This window comes from Dermacentor andersoni, chromosome 10 (assembly GCF_023375885.2).
Source record: "Dermacentor andersoni chromosome 10, qqDerAnde1_hic_scaffold, whole genome shotgun sequence".
Classification (NCBI taxonomy): domain Eukaryota; kingdom Metazoa; phylum Arthropoda; class Arachnida; order Ixodida; family Ixodidae; genus Dermacentor; species Dermacentor andersoni.
The window spans coordinates 82,384,134-82,399,963 of record NC_092823.1 but is presented as its reverse complement, the minus strand read 5'-3'; the positions used below and the strand labels follow the sequence as shown (position 1 = coordinate 82,399,963).

The 15,830-nt window shown below is 46.2% G+C and overlaps 1 protein-coding gene across 1 annotated transcript; it reads left to right on the top strand.

Annotated features, from left to right (window-relative positions):
- The first annotated feature begins 2,205 nt into the window (after positions 1–2,205).
- Positions 2,206–8,155, top strand: LOC126544175 (very long chain fatty acid elongase AAEL008004-like). Its single transcript, XM_050191409.3, has 2 exons — positions 2,206–2,996; positions 7,914–8,155. Exons 1-2 carry the CDS (start codon positions 2,206–2,208, stop codon positions 7,984–7,986), a joined length of 864 nt encoding a protein of 287 aa, XP_050047366.3. The 3' UTR covers positions 7,987–8,155.
- Positions 8,156–15,830: the final 7,675 nt, after the last annotated feature.

Sequence of the window (15,830 nt, the reverse complement as noted above, 5' to 3'; positions counted from 1 at the left end):
CGTCTGGGAGTTGCCTACGCATGCGTGAGCACTGTGCCACTCGCTGATCTCCACGCATCCCGGTGTCGTTATCAATGTTATGAATCTTGATCCGACCAATAGAAATGACAGCGCTGTGTCGATGCGAATTGCCGGCGACGGCGGCACAAGGTGAATTGATGACGCAAGCGAACTGCTGCAGCTGGCAGCGCCAGGTGCGCCGATGACGTTCCGATCATCATGAGCCGTTAATTATCGCTCTTTTAGCGCCTGTTCCATCCGTGATGCATCCGTGAACCGTGATCAACCACACTCCGGTGGGGGCTGTGTCTGATGCGGTTGCTAGGGCCGTATCTTGAAAGCGATAAGCGATAGTGACCGAGAACGCAGACTGCAAGCAGCCTCGTGTGCTCTGTGTTCTCGCGCTTAGTTTGAGTTGAAGCGAGATGCAGCACGAAGGCCAATTCCCTCGCTGCTGCGGGCCCACCCAACCTTCTTACTTAACGAACGGAAGGACGGGTTTCCTCGTTGGGTATAGGCATAGAAATGTCACCGCATATAAACAAAGAACCAGAAGAAAAGTGACCGCACGCCACAACACCGTAGACTTGTAAGTAAAATCACACGTAATGCAGCCGCCTCGGCGGGGGACTTACAGCCACACCACAGCCACTAAACCATACGACTCGCATTATAGCGATTTATCAGTGTATGTATATTCAGTATCATGCAAGATCAGTGATTTCTGGCAGACGCGTGCCAGAAAAAAAAAGAGAAACCGCGTTAGTTTTGGTGCAGAACGGCCGCTGTTCTTATACGAAATTGTGTACTTAAACACTGGTGTGCGCCGTATTTCTTACAATGTGAAGCCACATGTGAGTTACCATGGTCCTCAGAACGCAAGGTCGAAGTGTGGCGTAAAGATGCTTTTTTTTCGTCAAGTCAAAGGAGGTATGGTGGCCTTCATGCGCTCGCCATTTGACAAACGCGCCTGAAGCTTGGTAGTTAGAAGAGGGCCTTACCCAGTGCGTCATGCGAATAAGTTCTCCCCATGGGCTGTTGGAGTAGTTTTACAAAATACCATTGTCACACAATGAAGTGTTCATGAGACAAACTGGAATACTTCTTAACAGATGTGAAAATGAGTATTGGACGTCTTCAAAGAGAACTTATAACTTGTCCGTGGCTTTACATTTGAACAAATTCGGTTGAACAGTTAATTGTGTAACTAGATAGCGAAAAAGAACATTTAAAATTTGTAAAATGTTACTCTTGGTCTAGTTTATCAAATTTTCTTTAGATGTCGGAAACCATACGCCGCCTAGACGTGCGGCTAGATTAAGAAGCAACTGAAAGAGCATGAACGGTCTTCATCGGCACGAACCGGATCGCATGTAGCGCAACACTGCTAGATTTGCTCGTGTCGAGTTTTTCTCAAAGAGACCGTTTTCAAGAAGAAGTTGGCATACTACTGCCTGTGATTCATGAGAAGCCTTTTTTTCTACTAATGTTGCCATACAATTGCTCAGTGTTGCCTCTGTTGTTCTGTACCACAGAAAATTTTGTTTCTAAGATTCTTTTATAAGATATAATTTTGCATATGCCTGATATCATTATGGTTTCTCCAGTAGACAGAACTTTCTAATTACGGGGCCCCTTATGTATATACTTATCATGCAATTATCCGCATCTTTATTATGAATAAACTAATTCTGATTCTTTGTTTACTCCTTAGATCTCGGTTCTTATAAGTTAGTGTGTGACGTAATAAATAAACCATTCGAGGGTATCGCCTTATAAGGTTTCCTTCTCGTGCATCTTTTGTAAGGTTTATTACGACTACACACCTACTAGCCCGCCGATGCATTCTGTCGAGCTAAAGAAATCTATACGCCAAATCACCCCCCCCCTCCCCCTGCTTCTTCTAGTATAAAAACCCGCCACTCGGAGCCTTTCCGTATGGCATTAGCTTGTTTATGTTGATAACGGTTGATTACCGTACAGCAAGCAGCTGCGACAGAAAAAAAAAAAAGTTGCAGCGTTCAGTGCAGTACACCGCAACGAAGGACTTGCCGGCCCGTTCGTTATGTCATCGAGCCGGGTGAGGGAGATGTCCTTGTCGCTAGCCTTGCCTCCTTTCGCGGCGGCTTCCCCTCTCCGTTGGGGCAAATAAATTGGCTCTTCTCGACCGCACCGCGGATCAGACACGCGTCCCGACCCTACACGATGTTGTCTTCCCTGTGGGGACACCCCCTGATGAAGGAGCTCATTCTAGAACGGGACCCGCGCACTGCCGGCTGGCCCATGGTCGGGAACAAGCAGTTTCTGGTCTTCCTGTTTGCCGCGTATATATACGTGGTGAAAATCGGAGGGCCGCGCTTCATGAAGAACCGCAAGCCGTACGAGGGCATAAAGCCGCTAATCATTGCCTACAACGCCAGCATGGTTCTGCTCAACTGCTACTTTATGGTGGCCTTCCTCAAGAGGTCGTACCTGGGCGGCGGCTACAGCCTCCTCTGCCAGGGCGTCGACTACGAGGTTCGCGACGAGGTCACCATGGGCCTGCTGAACCTGTGCTGGTGGTACCTGCTCGTCAGGATGGCCGACTTCCTGGATACCGTGTTTTTCATGCTGCGCAAGAAGGACTCGCACGCCTCTTTCCTGCACATGGCGCACCACATCCTCATCGTGTTCAACGGCAGCTACGGCCTCGCCTATGGTTCTGACGGCCAGATCACCCTCGGAGTCATCCTGAACAGCTTTGTGCACGTGGTGATGTACTCCTACTATCTACTGTCGCTGCTGGGACCGGCCGTGCGCAAGCATCTCTGGTGGAAGCGGTACCTGACTCAGCTCCAGCTGGTGCAGTTCATCATCGTGTTCACGCACAACCTGCTGCCGCTGTTCATCAGCTGCGGATATCCGCGACCGCACACCTACATCATGGTCTGTGAGGCCATTTTCTTCTTCACCATGTTCATCCGCTTCTACTTCCAGGCCTACAAGAAAAAGAAAGCGTGAACTTCGAACCCGTGGTCAGGCGTCAGTACGAGCCTTCTGTGCTCTAGCGTCCGTTCGGATGTGCATTTGCGAACCGCTGAGACACGATACGCTACTTTCGTACGTTGCAACCTGCACGGACTGTCGAAGGAGGACTGCCGCAAGTGGACTGCCGGAAATAGAAGGCCGAAATCTGAAGGCTTCATGTGGACTGCTGTCCATTACTGCAGTAGCATGTGATATTATGTTGGTACGTAGCAGTTTGCTGACGGATTCATTGTTCTGTTAAATTTTCATTATGAGCTCCTGCTCTACCTTTACCATCGCCGTGCTATGCTTTCTTCAGATAAGCTGCACTTGCGAGTATTTGTGCGACCGTCCCTCATAACATTTGTGAACCAAGACATGTCATTCACATCAGGCCATTTCCGTTGATGTGTACGCTCCTCGGGCAGCACGTATCAACGAAGCTTAACGGCTGCTTGTCGACGCCGTCTACTTGACCGATTCCCTATCTTGAAGCGAATTTGTTTAACTCGGGTAATTTAAACTGCAATCAAAGTAAATTATAGCTCGGACAACATCCGAAACCCTACCCTGTCTACTAAAGACTCAATACGGAAGCGCGGACTTATAGCTTACCGTGTCTGTGTGTAGATGGACTAGTCAGGCTTATCAACAATGAACACGCTAGCATACAAAACCATTTCTCGCGCGCAGTGCCTCATCTGGAAGTGTTCAGCTTTATGAGACAATCTGCGCGACGTGTAATAAGTCTGGTGTTCAGCCGACCGGCATTTCTGTGATGTTTATTGTGTGGTGCCCTTTGGCGTTCCTTGCTGTGGCGGTGGCTGTAGAGCAGTCATGTATGATTGCTCGATTACGTCGTAACATCATAGTCGGCTGACGAGGAAGACGATCGCGGAAGCCGAGCTTGTACGAAAAGATAGCAGTCGCCCTTGCCCTCAAGTTCCTTATGCGTTGTTCTACCTGAAATATTTGTGTCATATTTATACGTTGCACTGCACAGTTGATGGGACCGAGAACCGTGTATACTTTCTTGGTTTGTTCTTCTAATGCGCTATTTATGTAAAAGAGCTGCAAAATAAAATTCTGAGTCAATGTATGTTTCCTTATTTTCCATGTTGCCGTAATATTCTTGCGCAGTTACCTGCGTCGAATGAACTACAAAGAAACTGACACTTAGTATCTTCGTAGGCATAAAAGCCCAACTTTTATGCACTTCAAGATACTGCCGGTGTTCTGTAAAAGGCCTTAGCCAGAGGTTTTTCCTCTGGCTAAGCAAGATATCATAGAGCCAGACAGAGCAAGATAACATAGAGCAAGATATCGCAGAGTATTGCCCAAACACTACTGCACAAAAAAAAAAAATGTCATGAAAATTAACACTAGATGAAAATGGCACATATGCATGCCCAATCGAAAACAATAAACTGCGTATCGCTGTCAACCGGCAAAACAGGAAGAACGATGAACGTATAAAACAAAGCGAAGAATGAAAATAATATGCACGTACAACAGACACGTTGAAATTTCGGAAAACCGAAGTTTTGGCAAAGCGGTTAATAAATGCTTGACAACTAAGGATAAATCGCATAAGCTTGTTTGCTTTCAACTTATGCAACGCGTAATCTCGTGCAATGTTCATGTTTACCCGCCCCAAAGGTCACAACTTTACTTTCATTCAATTTGTATGTTTATGCTCAGCATGGTTAACGTACGCCGAAGCGCAAGCTCCAAATCAGGTGGAAGCACAGTGTGAGTCACCTACGCAGTGATGCCTCAAGGATGAAGGCGATGCGTGATGCTTGTCGGGGGAATGGTGGTGATGGCAGGCGTATGCCGAGAAATATACGACACGCATCAAGCAACGTTAAGGAATTTCGCACATCTGGTGTCACAGAGGGACATACCCATTCTGAACCATTAGCCAAGAGCGGGAGCACAGCGCCAGTGACTCATACCGCATGAATAAATCAGACAAGGCTATGTAAACCAAGTAATCCGGTAAATATTGCCACGTCTGCCCTATGTAGACGGCAAGAAACACCGACGGCCAGTTTTAGTGGACGCAGTCGGGTAGTGCGGAAGATCCGAAGACGAAGCGACGGCTGCACGCATGGTCTCTTCACAAGCTGTGTTTATAACACGGGCGGCCCTATTTCCTGCTCTAGGTGCACCCGGACAGTATAATTTCCCGTTTCATTAAGCGGTCGATCTGGTTTAGATGCGCCCGTGAGTCCATCTAATATGCTCGGGTTTTACGTAGATTTCTTTTGTAGCACAGAACAGAGGCGCACACGTTTGCACTTTATATAAGCCCTTTCGCTGGTAGTTTCATAAGACGCACGAATAACCTTCTGCATATATCCACTTACATGTCCACCTACATACTGTTGGTGGCCTGTCCAGCCTACACGCCAAACACGGAAGAGTTGGAAAAGAAAGCTTCGCTTTAAAACACGTGTCCACGAGCCGTCACGCTGTATCGCTCAACTTCGCCGAAAGAGACGGTGTGCCTATTCTGGGGAAACATTGGCATAGGATGGTGCAGATGGGCAGGTTGTTTACGCGTAGTGCTACTCTGAGCGCAAACACTGTCTTGTCTAGTTGGTTGTACTCTCATTGCTATTTTCAGCGCGAACAGTGTTTTGTCTATTGGGCTGCCCTTTCCTTGCGGTGGAAATAGCACCGTATCACCATAAGTTTTCCTATCCAGGCCTAGCTATTCTAGTTAATAGACGTACATATAGTTCATTCGCTACCAATACCTCCTTGTCTGCCGTGTATCTAAGCACGTTGTTCTTGGCATCGCCCTAGGTGGTACATAACTGCGAAGTGTATTAAAGTAAAATGTTATCGTATTTAAATGAATTCTCTGCTTTTCTCCTCATGTTACCGCAAATGTGTTCGCCCTAGACAAATGACCTGTATGCTCTAAGCACGGTAGAACGAAAGCTTTCTTTCTATATTAATGAGAAATTACTATATGCCCCACGAAACAGGGAATCCGGAGTTGGCGGTGTGACCAAAATATTGTACGAAAAGGCTACAAACCGTCGACCTTTAGGGGAAGCTGTATCCATGATCTTTGGTGCTAAACAAAGTGCAGGTAAATAAGGTAGTGTTAAGACACTTGAACGTACGACCTTTGGTGGGAGTTGAAGGTACGACCTTTGGTGTTAAATAATGAGAAGTAATGCACAGTTATTTAAGGCAGAGTTAATTAAGGCCCTCGAACTCTCGACCGCCGGTGGAAGTCGAACCCACGACCTTGCGTTGTGCGCACCTAGTGACGAACACCGTTGGCCACGTTGGTTCTGCTGACGTGGTCGCAATGTTTTCGCATTCATCAACGTAGGGGTAACTAAGTGCCCCTTGAATTCTTTTATTCTAGAAGCTTTATTGAAAATGCTGATTTGCAGATCCACCGTTTTAAGTCATCGTCCACGTCGCACCTTCTCAAATACTTAAAGGGCCATACAGCAGACCACAGCATGTAGTCTCAGAAGATGCCTGGTTGAAGTGAAAACAACCTGCTTTCTATTGCTGGAGATGGACATGCTTCGCGATTTGTATGGGTATTACGATTTTAAATAGCTATTGAAATTCGTGAGAAACTGCATGTCGCGGCACCTTATTATAAATCTAGGTACTAGGACCCGCCGTGGTTGCTTAGCGGCTATGGTGTTGGGCTGCAAAGCACGAGGTCGCCGGATCGAATCCCGGCCACTGCGGCCGCATTTCGATGGAGTCAAAATGCGAAAAACATCCGTGTGCTTAGATTTAGGCGCACATTACAGAACCCCAGGTGGTGCAAATTTCCGGAGTCCCCCACAACCGCGTGCCTCATAAACAGAAAGTTATTTTGGCACGTAAAATCCCATAATTTAATATTAAGCTAGGTGCTAGGGTAGGAAATTCATCAGAGAACCTCTCATTCATGTAGCCAAATTAGCTGTTAATAAGGCCAACATAACTTTTTCTTAAAATCCTATTCGTTATATTTTTTAGGCGCTTGCGCTATTCTCCGTGTATAATGCGGAGTAAGGAGTGCTCACGCATACCAGCGTCGCTGAATCGCTCCCATAGTGCATGTCGGTGAGCGCAGTGAGCTGTTGGAATTTCTAATATTTTTTTTTATTTCTGAGGGAACGCCTATGCCGACGGAAAAGCACTGCTGGTGTTTCTCGCCACTTGTATACCGCGGGAAAAGGTACACCGCTGGGTCAATGCAGGCGTAGAAGCGTCGTTTCCTTTTCGTAGCCGCGACCTGGCTTCTCTCGTGCGTTGGCTTAGAAATCGCCGCAACAGCTAGAGACAAAACGACAAAAGCATGCACATATTACCGAAGAAATTGTACAGCAATTCAACAAGCCCGAACCACATGAAGATCCCTCCCCCGTCTCACTGATAAACGTCGTAATAACTTTTTTTTTTTTTTTTTTGCGAATGTACGGGACTTGTCTTCGACGTCTGCCTCTTGTCTACGTACAAACGCTATAGTACTGATTGTTGTTTCCAGCTCGGGTGTTCATAAATGCGATCGCACCTTCGGATCAAAAATATCCTACTAAAATATGTTGCACTGCGTTTTTATGGTAACTACTGAATGACTAAAGTCTGAAGACACTGCGGTTATCGTTGAATTAGAAAAACAACTACCATTAAAATGGTTGTTCGTCACTTTAAAGGCCCGAATAGCCCTGCATATGGGTAGATGCGCAATAGAATGAAAGACGGCAGTAATACAAACGTCAACCTTAACGACAGACAAAACATCTTGTGAATGAGAAACAGTGTTCACGTACTTGGAAGGCGCAGAAATTTATTGCGGGAATACGTATTGCGGGAATACGTAGGAACAACACGATCAGGTATACCCGATTCGACGTATCGATAAGTTTCAAAAGAAGCGAATTCGCAAACAACATGCGCGCAGCAGTACAAAGTAGCTTTTCAAGTGCTGCCCCATTTCTCGCCTAAGTATATGAGGGGGCGGCAAACATGGTAGAAGAATTGGGAAGTGGTTACCTTCCAAGTTATCCATTGTAAGCAACAGACAACGTTGAGCAAAGGAGACATGACCTAAAGTCACATGATCAACAAAATGAGCCATCAGTAAGAGTAATTGTTTTTCTTATCATCCTTACCGAAGCCCCGCTGGTACAATGTGAAACGCTACAGGCACTTCATGGTGTTGCTGATCGCGATGCCTCGAGAACCGGCGTGTGGTTAAAAGGTGGCGCACAACCACATTGGTGACACTGATAAATTGCCAGGTTCTCTTAACTGTACAAACGATTGAGTGATTGGCCTGCCCGATATATATTTTGCCCCAAGTTCAATGAGCATCGTGCGCAGCCACCAAGCCACAGTCAGTGCACCTATTGAAAGGCTGCAACATCAATATTGTTTCTTGTGTATGTAATATCCTTGGCAGTTTGTGTGGAGCTGTCGATAACGGACTAAATACACGAGTAGGCAAGAGGTTTCCGTCGTATCACACTCAACCATGCCAACACGTATGCGTGCTGTGACTCTAGGTTCTGTACCATTAAAGCACGACGACATATATAACGGGTGGTCGGGTCGGTACGTCTATGGCAGGTTAAGAGAACGTGATAATTCGTCAAGCGCAGAACCTGATTCTCTACTGTCGAGTGATTGCTGGCATTGTGGTTACGTGCCATTCTTTTTAACACACAAGCAATCACGAGACATCGCAGCCTTAATTTAAGGCGGAGCTGTTGACGGTAGATTGTTACCAACTTGCTCAATTTGCAGTAGTGTTAAGCAGTGTGTGGCGCCATTTCGCGGGTACGTTGCCATTCTTTTTGCAATGCTTTTCAACCCCAAAACAGTTTCCGAAAGCCACTAAAACGTCGTTCTCGGTGAGGAAAAAAAGAAGAAAAAGGAATGGATGTTCCACTGATAAAGTGAGGACGCGTGCTCGTCTAGCTGACATTTAGAATTACAGTTTTCCGCCTGAAAAGGATGTCCATCCAACAACGCCGTAGTTCATTATAAGTCAGATACTGAACTTAATTATACAGTGCCAGCGGGACGCCCCTAGCTGTGGTTGCGAGGCTAAATTTATTGAAGGTCTCTTTGGGTCGTCCGAAGGTGTACACGCTGTGCGCGTGGTTGCAAGAAGGAGCTTAGCACTCAGCCTACTTAGCCCACTACAGATTGTAAATCAAGATGTCGTCAGCAATGCGGTGTGCCGGCACGTCGCTTGAATGCTGACCCAGCTAACTGCGACAGACAGCATGAGATGGGGTCTGCCGTTAGTTTTTTAGCATTTGGAACAGTTACAGCGTTCCCTAGGCGCTGCACTACAGCTCGAAGAGCCTTGTACCCTCGCTCAAGGGAGCCCCAGAGGAGGGTTTTCTCAGGGAAGAATAGGAAAATGAGGCGGTGACAAATGGTAGTCTACGAAAGAAAGGAAACGTCCAAAGGGTCGAGATGGAGGTGGTTAGCGCATCACTTTTTTTTCACTGAGGGGAATTCGCCAGAACCCTGAACGGACACTGAGTTTGGAAAATAAGTATGCGGATCTATATAGCACATTTTGTAACGTACGTGAAGCGAGGCTTTCGTAAAAAGTGGTTATTGAAATGCTATAAACGTGCTTATTTCGTTCCTGCGTGTTTATAGCGTAAAGAAAACTGTCGCGCGCGCATATGCTCTCGCGCACCACTGCCACACACTGTGCAAAACCACTGTGGCGCAATCATTTGAAAGAACGAGTTGGCTCGGTAGACATATGCGTGCGATTGATGCCTAATGGTTATGGCATCAGACTGCTGTGGTGGGAGGCAGAGGTTCGATCCGGCCATCGGCAACCTAATTCAGTTTATTTTCAGGCGTGAACAATTCTACAAGACAGGACCCAGGAGCGCCCAGCAGCAACGGTCAGGAAAGCCTGGGAGGGTTCTCAAAGAAAACCTCACTTTAAAAACATGTTGGGTATATGTACAGACTGCACCGCAGAACCCAATGGCACGCACACAGTGACACACGCGCACAATAACACTGAACTTGTACATTTGCAGCGAACCGAAAATTTCTCATTTACAAAAACACCAAAGAAGAACTGTTCGAGCGGCTGTATTCTGACCTTGGTGCCCTAGCGCAACAGCATTAATCATTAGGCGAATATATTAAGGCGAAAGCCTGAAGTGGCTTATGCCCCCGATGACCTTGAAAAAAAGCGTAGTCCGGTCCTGTGATGCAAAAGCTGTCATCATCAGCAGGGGGCGCGTACCCCACTAAGCAAGCAAAAAATGCAATGGCTCATCCCTCTTGTAATGCAGAGACTACATGTACTCAGCATTGTGAAGCGTACAGTCCATGCATATATGGAATCACGCATACAACGTACAAGAACGCAGCTTGTATTCGGAGTGTGCAAAAAAAGACAACACGTGACACTCTCAATCGCTCGTACCCACGTAAACAATGGTCAAATACTCCGATAAGCAAGCAAACAAAATCTCAGTGCCCTGCCACTCTGTCACGAAGGATGACCAGCGAAGCTGTGTATGGTGGCCCCTTAATGGCAGACTGCACTTCCGCTGCGGCTCCGCCCGGCATTGCACTGTCTTCGGGATTGGCCCACGTATGGGGAGTGCTTAACGCCTGCTTCACCTCCGGCGTGGGCCGGCCCGGTATCGCACTATCTTCGGGATCGGCTCTCGTACGGGGAATGCTCGACGCCTGCTTCACATGGAGGTTAGCGGTACGGTCTGCAGACTCCATTCTCGGTCGCCGAAATACTTCCATATGCCAACGCCCAGGTAGGAAAAAGGGGCGAAACTGCCTCTTCCACAAGTCAAAGCGTATGCCACGTCAAGCACACTGGTTCCTTTGTTTCTTGTAATGCAAGCATCGTTTACCAAATGCCCTTGTAGTGCCGAAAATTTTACTTTCGGCAAAGTGGAACGTGCTCCAAACATGTCTTCGAGAACACAAACTGTCCAAGAAGAATGCGACTCTGTCTCACTTGGCTGCCCATTGCCGATGGTGTGGATGCACCCAAAGTTCCAGAAGAGGGTTGTAGCGCCGAGAAAGACACCACATAGACATACAACCTATGTGTTGTCTTTTTCGGCGCTACCACCCTCTTCTGGAAACATATACCAACTAGCCCCCCAACAAGTATTAGTCATGCACCCCAATGTTTTCCAGCGTATCTACCCTCACAAGGGGAATGCAACAATTGAAGGACTGGATTCTGCAAGCGTTCTATATCAGAAAATTACAAACAATGTATAAGCCAAACATTCAATGAGCATATAAATTCTGGCATATAAATCATATGAATCATGACCATATAAAGCCAACAAACTACGAAGCGAAGGAAGGCATCCCGGAAATTAGCTGTGGTTGAAATGGAAATGTATCAAACAATCAAGAAAATGGAAATGAATGGCCAAGAACAGATAACTTGCTGCAGGTGCGAGCCGAACTCACAATCTCCGCATTACGCATGCGTTGCCCTACAAACGGTGCTACGGCGACGTCTGTGCTTTTGATAAGCGTGATTCTCTGCGTAACCTAATTGTCACTACAGAAAGCAAAATAATTCCATGACTTAAAGCATGGTGGCATCTTTCGGGTAACGATTCCGAAATATTTTCGTCCTTACCAGGCTTCCACACCGTTCGGCACGACCGCATTAACAGGCGAGATGGGTGAGCCCTAATTGTAACTAACCATAGTTTACGCTCCTATCAAGTTACTAACCACAGTGATCTACAATGCATTTTCATATATTCGCAACCTTTGCGCCTACCCCGGAAAATCAGCCCGTGTTACCGACCTCCGGACTGCTCCTTTGTCAACCAATTCCATGGTGCGTTTCATTCTCTGCTCGTATCGCACCTACGCACAGCGTTGCTTTTGCTCGGCGATTTTAAGTTTCCCTCAGCAACGTGGAATGGTCTCGATCTCACGGCGTCGAAACATTCCACCGAAAGCGATTTCGTTAAAACATGCCTCACTTTTGGCTTGTCTCAGCTTGTCATGAACACTAAAAGAGAAAGCGCACGTTCGCCCAACATACTACACCTCGTGCTTACAACCCATCCCGATCACATTCCACCATTTACACACTTACTTGGCCTAAGTGGTCACGCAGTACTTCACGGTACTTCTTGTGACCTAGCACGCATTAAGAACAAAACGAGAACGCTAACTCTTTATGATAAATGTGCCTGTGGCGCCATTAACAAGGATTTAAACGGCCTTTGTATAGATTTTATTAACGGCTTTTCACAGCGTTCAGGCGAGTTGAACTAGTTCCTGTATAAAAATAAGATAATTAGTTGATTAATGTGTACTCACCATCGGCGCAAGAGAATTCCCAGCTTCACCGTGGTTTAACAGGACGTTAAAGCGACTAAAAAACAAGGAAGGATGCACTATTTTGTTTGCCAATGCAGGTATCGCATTCAGCAGGTATCGCATCATTGAAAAAAAATTTGATTCTCTTGCCGCCAACACTAAACGTTCCTTACTATCATCTACATTACCACCTATGCTACAAAATAACACTCAACAATTTTGGCAAGTTATCAACCCTAAACCAGAGTAAAAGGATTGAAGGACCCTGCATAAACCTTGTACGGCTATATCACTGTGTGATGACCTCAACTTACCCGCGCGAAAGCAGAATGTCTGCGAAATGCTCGTCTGCCTTCTTTTCAACGTCTAGATAGGAGCCCATAGGCGACCTCCCAGATTAACCACACTCTGATCACCATGAGATGCTTGGTATACCATATGAAACTAACGGGAGAATAAAAATAATTGAGTCCCTGAAAAGGGCGCCAGCAGGAACCAGTTGTATAAATGCAAAAATCCTAAAGAATTAAAAAAGAACACATTTCCGGCGCTCTCTTATCGCACGTTTTCCGCAGTGCCTTGCGAGCGGCATTGTAACTCATGACTGGAAAGGGGGCAAAAGAATTCGTATACAAAAAACGGCCCCAAATAATCGCCAAAAAAGAAAACCGCCACCCAATCTCCATTACAAGTCTCTCTTCAACAATAATGGAGCAGATAATTTGTTCACACTTAATGAAATTTCTGTTTTCAGTGAATATTGTTCACCCTTGCCGACATAGATTCCCCAAAAATCGCCTAACTAGCCTCATTCATTAACGATATCAGCTCCAGCCTAGACGTTAACGTACCCGTCGACGCACTTTTTCCCCATTTTGAAGAAGCTTTCGACAAACTCAAACAATAATAATTTAGTTATGGGGTTTTACGCGCCAAAATCACGATCTGATCATGAGGCACACCGTAGTGCCTTTGGATATCCGGTTCCGTTGCAAACTTGTTGGTGTCGGCTTGTGCTATGAACTGCGCGCCAAGAAAGCACTTCTGCCTTTGAAGACCGCCCACACTAAGCTCGTTAAACGAGCTGTTGCTACGTTGTGCCTAAAGACGGCTCTCGGCAAGTGTTGTCCGCACTGTATCTCAGATGCGTTCAATCGTCAGGCCAAAAGACTGCTGAGCGTCGAGTATCCACAGCACCTCGTCATTTGGGTCGCAGAAGGTCTTCTCAAAAAGATGCGAACGAAGCCGCAAACGTGTTAAGCTTACGCACAACGTACACTGTAAAAACATTTCCTTAAGAAAAAAAAAAACAAATTTTTCGGCAGTGGCCGTGCCAGAAAATTTCGGTAAAGCTCTCTTTTGCATTTTTACTTTCTGCGTTATTGAACACGTTCTTTCAGTTTTACATTAGCAGAAATACTGTGTTTAAAGACAGTTATCTTTTTTGTATACAGAAAAAGCTCTGTTTCCTGTTTTAAACCTTTTCTTTTATTTTAATAATATTGCGTTTTATTTTACAGAATATGTAGAGTAAAACAATTATCCATTTTGAGGCACAGAAAGATTTCCCCGTTTTCTGTTTATATTCTTCCGTTACTTCACATTTCTTGTCTGTTCCACTCTACAGAAGTGTGATGTGTAATGAAAATTTTCTATCGTGATGAATATTGGGTGAACCAGGACTGTCGCTGAAGCCAACGTTTTGAAACGGCATTTCTCTTCCTGATGGTGGTTGCGCTGACTGCAACCGATATTCCTTTTTCGACCACTGTTTACCACTTCTAGCTTCCATTTTTATTTAAAGATCTGTCTTGTGCAGTTTTCTATCGCGCGTCACATAATCATTAAATAATAACGAGTGTCATGTCAATATGCAGCTGGACTCAAATCGAAAATTACCCTATCTGGTCCACGCTGGAAACATTCAACTGTAGCGCAAAAAGAAGAAGGTCACATGTAGCGTTCGTGTGTGTCTGCGTTCTTACTTTGCACAGTTTCCTTGCGCTGGTGTTAAATAAGGTGAACACTTTATCTATCAGTGGCTGTAAGAAATAATTTGCGATTTAAGTCGTTGTATAAGAAAATTATTTTTGTTTTATTATACATGAATAGATCACTGGACGGATAAATATCAAGACAGGAATATTAATAGAACTGATTAAGCGCAATACACTCCAAAAACTAAGGAGGGTATCGATGAAGTGAAGCGGCCGATTTACTCTTCAAAGTGTTGTTTTACTCTCGCAAAATGTCGAGTGGAGTGAAATGCATTGTTCACTTCGTCACCAAGGAGAGAGTGAAATGTGCTTTTCACTCTGTCCTTCTGAGAGAGAGTAGAATGCCCGTTTTACTATTGCGGAAATAGAGAACAAAACGTAGCGTAATCTTCTGCTTCAACTGTAGGACGCGGGCCCCGAACATGGCAATGTATAACTCACGCACACTGAGCAAAGAGCACACAGCATTGTTTTTAGGAGAACAGGCAGCCACAGTTCAAAGGAACGCGTAGCGAGCGCTCTACTTTTTCACTCGGAGCTGCTCCACCACTCGCGCGCTCAACATCGCGGAACAGCACAGCACCGGAGAAAGTGATGCGTCGAGCGAGCAGCAACGAAGACCATCCAACGGAGATGGCGTGTCAGCCATCTCGCGCCGATGCGATAACGCGACAATCGTTCGTCATTCGTTGGATATAAGAACAAATCCTCCACGGTAAGTGAATTCTAACTTAGGTGCACATTCTGCCTATATGACATGCTATCGCCAGGAAGTCGTCGCGGCGCTTAGCCGACGCGATTGACAACGGACTAGGCATCGCGCGCTGTCTCTCTCGATGTCAATCGAAAAAGCCAGTCGTCGCGATAACTGCATGTGATGTTATCATTTGCCGCTATCCGTAAGAGCTTTGAACATCGCAAGAGCTCCAAGAACCATGATATGTTCAATGAGCCGTGAAGCGAGAGTGAGCTTAATATGGTTTGTTCACCAGCCCATGATTCCGAGCCTATGCGGAGCGTGCTTAGCGTGCGTTTTGTGTGTTTGAATTTGTTTAGTTTGGCAGTCTACTGTGTACGGAATACTGTTGAACAAAGGAGGCACATAAAAGAAGGCGTCATTTTGGTGGCGGCATACTTTCGTGTGAGATAACCCGCGCCGTTGACGGTGTCTCGCCCATGGGTAATATACGACCACTGAAGTTACTGCAGCGCCAGCGCTAGTTAGAAACTTTGCCTCAGGCATTCAGCGGCATGCTGCAAGAGGTCAGTTGGGAGCGTTATCTAGAACTTGCTGAAAACGCAGTAGGAATTGATGTTTTACGCTGAATAAAGTGTAAACCTCATATAAGCGACCTTGCACGCGACAGCTGCAAGCGATGCGATGGAGATGGCTGTCGCGTTCGCTCGTCGCTTACAAGTCGTACTCCGTGCGAGCGACGGTTTTGAGCGACGTCTCCCCGGTGTTGCAGGGATGAGGGCTGC

What these genes read in the sequence shown, in the direction of transcription:
- LOC126544175 (XM_050191409.3), top strand. Translation starts at nt 2,206, where the DNA reads ATGTTGTCTTCCCTGTGGGGACACCCCCTGATGAAGGAGCTCATTCTA. An exon ending in GCCTACAAGAAAAAGAAAGC is followed by an intron (nt 2,997 to 7,913) that starts GTGAACTTCGAA and finishes AAGTTTCAAAAG; the next exon opens with AAGCGAATTCGCAAACAACA.